At 41.8% G+C, this 9,800-nt stretch overlaps 1 protein-coding gene and 1 long non-coding RNA gene across 4 annotated transcripts in view; one reads left to right on the top strand and one right to left on the bottom strand.

The window, feature by feature from the left end:
- Positions 1-9,800, top strand: part of SERTAD2 (SERTA domain containing 2) — a 110,358-nt gene that overhangs the window by 76,614 nt on the left and 23,944 nt on the right. Inside the window, exon 1 of one of the 2 annotated variants that reach the window (XM_025191483.1) lies at positions 5,447-5,465. The exons of the other annotated variant lie outside the window; for it this stretch is intronic. Within the exon in view, the coding sequence (XP_025047268.1) occupies positions 5,452-5,465 (14 nt within the window). The 5' untranslated portion in view covers positions 5,447-5,451. Of the gene's footprint in view, positions 1-5,446; positions 5,466-9,800 lie in introns of those variants that run through there. 2 annotated transcript variants of the gene reach the window in all.
- On the bottom strand, positions 3,556-9,788 carry LOC112547938. 2 transcript variants are annotated; one of them, XR_003091734.1, is made up of 4 exons: positions 9,610-9,788; positions 8,947-9,124; positions 5,726-5,810; positions 3,556-4,315 (listed from the first exon to the last, which is right to left on the bottom strand). It is a non-coding gene; the product is annotated as an uncharacterized LOC112547938 (long non-coding RNA). The 2 variants fall into 2 exon arrangements; XR_003091735.1 differs by lacking the exon at positions 8,947-9,124.

The following is a 9,800-nucleotide window of genomic DNA, read 5'->3' as shown; positions in this document are numbered from 1 at the left end:
CCCCCCCAGGGCCAACCACCTAACAGGGCATATCTTATTTCCCCACTAAAAATATTCTTGGGTAGAAATTGACTTGTAACGTTACTGTACCAAAAGGCAAACAAAAATAGTTGATGAGCTTATGAAAGAGCAAAGGTTTAGGGGTCTGATCATCCCTTTTGGTTGGAAAAATCCATGCTAGGAGAAGTTGAAGAGACTTTGCTCTGTGTCTCCCCTGGCATGAGTACCTTGCCTTGTCATTGGCTTTTTTGCCCTATGCATTTAAGTTTCTATATTCTTTCCCAAACACAGGTGAAAAATGAAAGGGGGCAGCGAATACTGCTTGAAAGCTATATGGGTTTCAGCTCAAAGTCACAGGGCTTAAAGAGGAGTGTACCACGTGCAGCAGCTGCCTTCTAGTGCTATGCTGTCCTGCTTCCAACGGATCGCCTTTCCTTCCTGCGAATCCCCAGTCACATGTTGTGAATGAAGCAGGGTGGGGACAGCCAGGCTGCTTCACGCCACTTCCCCAGATTCACCTCAGTCAGTTAGCACAGACGAGCAGAAAGGAGTACAGGGCCCTTTGGGATGAGTTTTTGGTTCTCTGCATCTTTCTTTCCCTTTTGTATTGTATGCCTGCCGTGCCTGAAATACCTGTGATCTTAGGAATAGTGACTGGTGGAGCCCTCAGTCTTATTCTCTGATTGCTATTACTGTAAATGAAGTGTTGGTCCCTTTCTCTTAAAGTGAGGGAGAAGAAGAAATTCTTAAGAGATCTGTATAGAGGATCTCTAAACTACATAATCTTTTTTTTCTCTCCATAATTTAGTCTTTAACATATTTATGCTGATTTTTAAGTAGTTCTGGGAGTACAGATATCACTTACACTGTCTTATTTAACTGCATATATACTACTGAATTTGGCTGATTCTCTCTCCCTAGCACAGTTAATCTAACAAGGTCAAATGAGTCATTACTAGGCCATAGTAGGTAGAAGAATCCTGACATGTTTCAGTCATGTTTTGTGTTCTCATACAGGTTTTCATTGCATTTTACTGTCAGAGATTGGACATTTTCTTTCTTTTTTCTTAATAAGGAATGAGAATGAAACACTTGCAAGTGTTTCAATTGCGTTAACTCAATGAATTTGGTTTCTATATGCTGTGCATTTATTTGTAATGAAACAGAATGGAAGTGGGAGTTTATGCTACATCTGATGTTCTTGTGCTACTTGCTGCCAGCTTTTTTTTTTCTTCTAAATTTGGTGCTGTAGATTCAACTTCTGTTTTTTTGGGTCTTTTTGTAAAAGGAGAAGTTGTATAGGTCACTCACTGTTTACTTAAAATCAGACCCTCAGATAACTGCATGTTTGAATGAAGGGTATAATTTAACCTGGACAGATGTTTTGTGTGTGGTTTTTTTTGTTTGTTTGTTTGTTTTCTTTTTTCTGGGTGGATACAGAAGGATTTTATGGTTGCTAATTTGTATTAATAAAATTCCCATATTTTATTTGCCTGGCACCACTTGCAACTGTACATCTATATAGCTATAGACACTATTTTTAATTAAACGTTAAAACCTCAGAATCACTGTGGAAGCTTAACCTGGTATAACTTTTGATATTCTTAATAGTAGAAGAGAGACTTTCTTCCATGGGAATGTTTTTATTCTCAACAATGTAATGGCAAAATTTTTGCTGACTTCAGTAATGTAGGATCAGGCCCATAAAACATTGCAATAAGGACATATATATCAGTGAACATGCTGCTGGGCAGTACCAGATATCTGACAATTTTCCATTGTGAGTAAAACTTTCAAGGTTAGTGTTCTAATCAAGTCAAGTAAAATTTTCAAAAGTTGCCGAGCCCTATGTTCAAATTAAAGGTTTAGGGTTGGCAAGCTGGCTAATTGACTTGTCAAATGACTGCATATTTTTGACAGGTCAAAGATTATAGCCATTTTATAAAAAAAAAAAAATAACCCCAACATTTTTTTAAACATGTTTTTCTTATTGTTTTTTGACACATTTCTTAATGGAAAACTTGTGCTTTTTCTGTGTGTTACTTGGACCTGTTGGCAATTCTTTACAATTTTTGATCGATATTTGACCAGTCAATTGACCAAACTTTTTGACTGGTCAAATGGATCCCCGGTCACATAAATTGCCAAGGCAGTGATATGAGACAATTATCAGGAAAGAAAAATGCAGTATACATGAGATGGATTAGTTGCTGAAGGCTTATGTGTACTCGTGTTCACACACGCATGCGAGTGCAATATATTCTTGGGCACTTGCACCATGTTGTCTTTGTAGCAGATTTAAACAAGAGCACGTTGCATTTAAGTCTACGTTGACACTTTGTCCATCATCACTATAACCAAAACTATTCGACTAGTAATAATGTTTAAGCTGCTCTTAAAGCTAGCAAATCCGTGCAGTAACATTCTTCCTATGAACCATGCTAGAAAAATCTTGTTTATGGCTATTTATCTGGTGCTATCAGTGCTACAAAATCTATGGCATTTGAACACCACTTAAGGGTAATGGCTTAACTATGTTATAATGTGTTGGGGCTTGCCTGTGTAGACTAGACCAAACTGGGTTAAAAAACGGTGCGAAGTACATCTACAGAACAAAAAGCATATATATCCATCTTACAGAACTGTTGAACTGACTTTAGTGCATATTTGTCTTTCCATTTGCATACAGAGAATATTGTAAGCTGCGTTACCAAAGTTAGTTTCCTATGATTTTGAACCAAAAGTAGATAGTGAATCAACAGACCTGAGTAGCAATGACCCTTTTACATGTATGCGTGTGGCTTTCTCATATAGTCCAACACTATTATGTTTTCAGCACACCCTGGGTGCATCTACACACGTGCTTTACTGTGGAGTTGAGTAATTAGCTCCGCAGTAGAGTGTCACAGTGTCTACATGTGCACTCATATTAGGGTACAATAACTTAATTAACTCCACTGTAGGCTAGTACTGTCCAGGACAATGACCGTTACTGGCTGGGCATGAGGGTGCTCCAGCGCGGGGGCTAGCTGTCAGCTGGACCCACACTGTAATACCCTCAGGACCCAGCCAGCTTCTCCGTTGCCTGGCACCATCACCCGGAGCCTGGGGCTGACCTCCGGACCACTGCCAGCCTGGGGCTCCTCTGCCCTGGCTCTAACTGGTGCAGTCGCAGGTGCACATATATACACTGTGCTGGGGAGCCATTAACTCCGGCCCAAACTGCTCTGGAGTTTATTTCTGCATGCTGATTGTACACGTAGATGCATCCACTAGGTCTAAATGCAGAGCTATAGTTAGTGGCTCAACCCTGTTAGCCTTAGTGAAGTTACACTTATTAATTGGCCCCACAGACTGACTGCTTTCTTTGGTGTTTTTCTACCATGCCTGTGTTTTTAGCAAATATTCTTTGCTTCTGCCACAGCAAAACAGAGTTTTCAGTTATGTTCTCTGAAGATTTTTTTTTCTGTTGACCTACCCCTAGACTCATTGCTGAATTGATTTTTCTTTCATTTTTTTCAAAAACAGAAAAGAAGCATTTCTTAAACTTTGTGTTTTTAATATTGTCCAAAATCCTGTGAACTGAGAGAGAATAACCACATCATGTTATAGCAGCAGATTTCATATTCAGCTCAATAAATGAGGCTTGCTTGCTCTAGGGAAGGAAAAAGAGGTTTAGATTTGTTGAGGTGTTTTAAGGGTCTGTTGGCTACACCTTGGTGATGGCGTGGTGAGCAGCTTGGTGTTGGCTACACCTTGGTGTGAGCAGTATGGACTGCATAAAAGATCAATCATGCCTTGTGGGAGATAGGGCCTTAATGGGATTTGGGAGAGCAGGGGTGTGTAAGGACAGGAAGATCTGATATCAGTGGTGGTGGGCAGAGAGAACTGCTGGTAGAGGATGGATTGTTTTAGTTGGAGTGAGGATGTTGCACATCAGTAGCCTCAAGAGGACTGAAAGAGCACTGGGAATTTTAAGGAGAGGGAAATGTCTCTGTGAATAATGGTTGCAGCAAGCCTATAGTTAAACTATTCTGTGGATAGTGCATTGCATTTCCTGATGATAGGTGACAAGTGAACAATATCCAAAGTGCCACTTCCAGGTGAGAATCAGATACCCGAGTGACTTTTGAATATGTTACATGATACAACAATTAGAATACTAATCTTCTAAATGTATTTGGGATGTAATATTTTCAGACAACAAGTTCATCGTCTTGTGATACTTTCTAGCAGCCTGTCCTGCAGTACAGGTGTCCTTCTTGCTAGGTTTTTCTGGGTATGATCCTGCATTATTGAAGGCAGTAGAAATTTCCTATTGATATCAATGAGAACAGGTCTTAGATTAGAAGTTACAGGAATTATTTAATACAAGTACACAGCAGAGTTTAATTTTGCTTAGAATATTGATTTACAAGTCTCCCTGTTTCTTTCTTTGCATCTCATTTTACCTAGAGGAGGCCAACTGGACACAGCGATTCTGAGTAAGAATTTAAGGCGGTGTTTGGTTGTAATAATTCAAACAATTTCCCTCGTTTTCTTCTTTAAAAAAACCTAAGAGATCATGATTAATAATTTTGTGTGTTCTGGAGAATTTGTTTTTCTTCATTTCCCAAAAACATTAAGGAAGAAATAAATTTAAGGAAAAAATGTAAGTTGAAATTGGAGCACAAGAGGGCCAGCTTTGTCCTCTGGTTTTGACAAATACCTTCTATATTTTAGGAAATTCATACTAGCTGAACTGCATTGAGGCACATACACCAGCGCAGAAACATAATGGAAATGCCAAGCACCAGCGCAAAGCCCCAGTTTTCACTGGCATAGATCTTAATGCACTGGCATCCTGGTATCAGCTGCTCTAGTGACCTCTGCATTTAGCGCTTGTGCCAGAGTAATGGGACACTATACTTTAGAGAGATGTCTTTCTTTAGTTTTCCCCATTACCACTTCAGTGTCTCATGAGCCCAGGGATTTCTATTTGTGAATAGTTGCCTGCTAAGCAGTTAGCATTAATGATGTGTGCATACAAAACTTAAGACTAGTATGAACGCATCTGGAGAGGGAGCCAAAAGGTATAGCAGTGCTTTGTAACTACATAATACATAATACCTAGTGAAATCTTACAAAATACTGAAAGTGGTTACCTTTTAAAAAAAAAAAAAAAAAACACAGCTAAAAGCATAACCTGTTATTTTTACTGTTCCTTTTTTAAAATGTAAAAGATGTAGATGTTCAACCTCATATTCCAGCTTGAGTGTTGCTATTGTTTCCTAATTGACACACATCTTGATATTCAAATGTCATCTGACAGGTTGCAATGTATTTAATTCATTACTTGGAGAAAACCAAAAAATCTTCCCTTTAACATACAGAAAGCAGCCTGAATTCTGAATGGCATATGAGTGACGGTCATGTTCCTACAGAGCTCTCCCAGGCAAGTATTGTCTACAAATGGGAGTTCAAAGGTGAGCTTTATGATGGTATAATCATGGTAATACTTTGCTATCAAATATTTTAAGCCTAAGACACCCTATTCCTTTCTGCAGAAGTGTTTATTATTTCAGACAATGGAGTAAGGCTATGTTTAGGCTACCTTGCTCACTCAATTGTATGCAATCCGTGTTATTTAACTTAGTTGCAGAAAACACATTTCAGCTCCCTTCACACAGTCTTAGATCTATTGTCATGCCCTGCATCCTGTGCTTGGTCAGGTTAGTAGAATTACCTTCAGGGCATGCTGTGCTTGCACCGTTCCAAACTGCGGTGGGTTGCAGATGATTGCAGGTGGCCCTCAGGGAGAAACTGTGTGCCTAGGAGAATTTGGAGCGTAGAGGTCAAATTTCCCGAATACTTACAGATTCTGAAAGTCTCAGTCAACAAATTCCTCTGGACATCAATGTGTGGTCAGATGCAAGTTGTTTCTGTACTTCCCAACAGGTTTGGGTAAACTGCTTTTTGATCTTGTAGGCACTTTTGGGTCAGACCTATCTTGGAGCAGCAGAGTTTGTTTTTTGGAGTTTTTTTTTCGGTTACATGGCCTGAAGAGGCCCCACTTATATAGCATGCAGGGCTACGTGAGAAATGGCTAACAGCATGCTCATCTGACTTGTCCAGTGTAACTTGCGTCCTGACAGGACAGAACATCAGTTGTGTTGAAGTATAGGGAAGTACCCAATGTTACATACCATGACTTGTTGCAAAATCAGAGAGGTAGTTATCTGCGTTAGTCTGAAGCCAGGCAGTGGGCAGGGTAGATATGCACCTTATGGACTAACTAAATACATGAAGTAAACTCAAATTCCTGAAAGCTGCTGCTCTGTATATGTCTTATGTAGTTAGTCTGTAAGGTGCATGTCTTGTACCCTGCCTCCTTGTTGCAAGATCTGTAGTCAACCGATTGACTTCTGTGTATGGATGCAGATGGTACTAAAGTCACCATAGAAGGGAGAGCTGAATTACAGCATGACCAAAAAATTATTGTAGAGAGAGACTAAGCAAGGTTACCCTTAGTAGTTAGCAAAGGGAGAAGTGGTTTATACCGGTGTAAAATGAGAGCAATTTCAAAGTCCAGTAGCATTTTACCAGTTTGAAATTAATATGATGCAGACTCAGGCCCTATATTCCATAAATGCAAGGTGTAGATATCAGCACCAAACCCAGCTGCTTATTTAGTAAACATTTGTGGTTGTGCCTGTAATAATGTTAGTAGCATCCATGCTGAAGTGCAGAAACTGTAAGTTAATTGTGGGCTTTGAATTCCATGATGCAGGCCTTTACAGACTGAATGCATAACATAGACAGTGCACTCAGGGCCAGATTCTGCCATGTTATGCTAGTCTCCATGCATCAGTATGGAGTAAATTCACTAACTAATGGATTTGCTCCAGATTTTCATTGGCATAGCTAAGAATTTGGCCCAGTGGAATTATTTCAAATGTACACAAATCCAATGCATATCAGTCTGGTCTCATTTTATAAAGAAGGCGTTAACCACCTGGTGTAGGAGGGGTATCAGCAGCTGTGGAGGCACCCAGTAACTATATGCCTTGGGTTTTTTGTAGGAAAGACATTAGACAAATATATATTTCCAACAGCGAATAGATAAGTTAGATTTAACAACACTGCAGTTACTTGAGGATCAAATTCAACTTGGAAAGATATTGATTCAAATCCATTGAAATCCAGTTATTCAGAAAATATCTATGGTCATGTCCAGACGTGTGTTTCCCTGGGCACAAGTAGCAGTGGCACACCTTGTGCTGCTGGTGCTTGTCCCTGGGGAACGCCCATGCCATGCATGCTCTGATGTGCAGCAGGTTACCCCAGGTGGGGTAGGGAAGGCTGGGGCCACGGTGCTCCTGCTACAGGGAGCCTGGCAGGCAGTTGGAACATGGCTCTGGTTGGCCAGGCTGTGATTTTGGGCAGTGCATGCTACTGCCATGTGAGCTGCCCCATTTTTTTCGGCATGGATTTTTTTTTTTTTCCCAGGGTTATAGCCTCCCATGCCGCGCCCCCCCCCCCCCCCCCCCCCCCAAAGTAGCAGCATGGGGAATGCCTTCATGTGCAGTATGGCACCTCTGTGGTGTCACATACCGCACATCTGCACTTGTTTGGATGTGGCCTATGGGTGTAAGTGGGAGAAAAGTATATCCTGAAAATTGAGTAGACAAAGCACGCATGATATTTATTTTAAAATGTGTGTAAAAATTGTGAGGCTTTGGAGAATACTGACAATTGCCAGAGTCTCTTCTACAGCACAGTTCAGGCCTGCAATAAAATGAAACTAGTATTTTAAATTCAAGAAGGGACTTGTTTCCTTCAAGCATGCAGAAGGACCTGCTTTTGGTACCCTATATGCCGGAAAGAATCCAGTCACCAGAAAGGCTACTATTAATTTTTGCCAGCTTCTGATCAATTCACAAGCCACTTATCAAAATTCAATAAAGCGTTCACGAATGCTTTGCATATCTTGCCTGGGCAACTTTTGTATCACAGTAGATACAATTAGAGCTCTTATTTCATTTGTATGTCCTAAAATGAGTGGCTGATAATGAAAGCAGAAGGGGAAACAGAGCTTAAGATAGGCTGAGGCCTCAAAAATACACAGCTCCTGTGGAATTGGACCAACATCAATGCTCTGTGGGGGGGAGATTTTTTTTAAGATAGCCAAATAAAGCACCAATCTAAAACTATAACAAAGATGAGAAGTTTAAAATACAAAATATATCGTTTCTTTTATATGGTAACTTAAACATTCATGAAAGCATTGCGCTAATGTAATCAATGTGATAAGAAATACATTACGAAAATGTCCTGACTTCTTGGATTTCAGGGGTTTAGAGCTTCTGGGACTTTTTTTTCAAAACTATGATACCTTTTTGGGGGTTTGTGTTTTTTTTTTTTAATGGTCTGATTTGAAGATGGGATTTAATTGTAATAAGACTATCTATTTGATTAATTACAAATCATTACAGAACATGTTGAACATAGTTTCTAAAGGTGTCATGATATTAATGACTAATAATCACCTCTGTTAAGTCTTAAAGCTTTATTGTCCCTCAGTTACAACTAATTTGGCGGACCATTAAAAGCCAAAATGATCTGAGATGTTTTTTGGGGCTGCAGCCAAACTGTTAAATTTCCTAGTACTGCCTGGGATTGCACTCCATTTTAAAATGCAATCATTTAGGTAACTTAAAATAATAACACTCTTCCCTTTTCAGATAACACATGGCTCAAAGCTTTTCCTCCCCCTCAAGTCTTTAAGGCACTAGAACACAATCCATGTGGCCTAATTTTGTGCCTGGGTTTGTCTGGGAAGCCAAAATTAGAATCGAGGCTTCTGTGGAGGGGAGAGAGATTCCTGTCAAAACTGATTTCCTAAGTAAGACAGTAATTTTGTGCCTGAGGGGGAGAGGATGAGGGTGCCCAACATTTCCCCCCTACCCTGCTACTGGAAGCAGGAAGAGTAGTCTTTTCTTGGAAAGCTGGCCAGCCAGGGGTGGGCAGGAAGGCTGGACTGGAGCTGGGCTGCCACTGGAGAACGAATGCCTGCCAGCCCTGCTGCCTGCTGTTGCCTTCACCTCACTGAAGTGTCTCCTTCTGTAAAATGGGTTCAGGACTCCTAGAAAATGAGGGTTAGAAGGGCCCCCAGGAGGTCATCTGGTCCAGTAGTGACCAATGCTGGTCATAGTGACCCAAAAGCAAACCACATGGGTATATGAAAGGGTCCCGAACAAACTTGAAACATGGATGGGCAAACTTTTAAAAAATGGGTTCTCCTTTAAAGGAAAAAAACGTGGCTTTTCTCTTGCAGGCTGGCAGAGCCCTAGCCTGTGAGGAGCTGCTTAGAGGGCCCCCATGCCCCACACACTGGGGAGGGGGCACGGGGTCGGGACTGGCCAGCGAAGTTGACAGATGGGTCCTGGCGCACAGAAAAAAAAAAGGTTGAGACCCACTGATGTAATCCCCCTCCAACCCCCCCGCTCAAAGCAGGACCATCCTCATCCCCGCCGGGTCTTAACCCCTCCGCCGAGGGGGTCTCCGCAGTCTGTCCCAGCGCCTCACTCCCCCCTTAGGAGGTTGAGGAAGTTTTTCCTCGTGTCTAACCTCTGCTTCCCTCGTCCTGCCCTCCCAGCAAGTCCCTGCCCCGGGTGCGTGTGGCGGGGAAGGAGGGAGGCGGGCGCAGGCGAGCGAGTCCCGGGGTCCCCGCGCCGGGCAGGACGAGGCGGTGTCACCCGCCCCCTCCCAGCCTTACGCAAGCGGGCGGCAGGGCGGGCGGGCTGCACCTGGCGGGGGCG

Source organism: Alligator sinensis, unplaced genomic scaffold (genome assembly GCF_000455745.1).
Source record: "Alligator sinensis unplaced genomic scaffold, ASM45574v1 scaffold219_2, whole genome shotgun sequence".
NCBI lineage: Eukaryota > Metazoa > Chordata > Crocodylia > Alligatoridae > Alligator > Alligator sinensis.
This window is presented reverse-complemented; position numbering and strand designations above follow the sequence as displayed.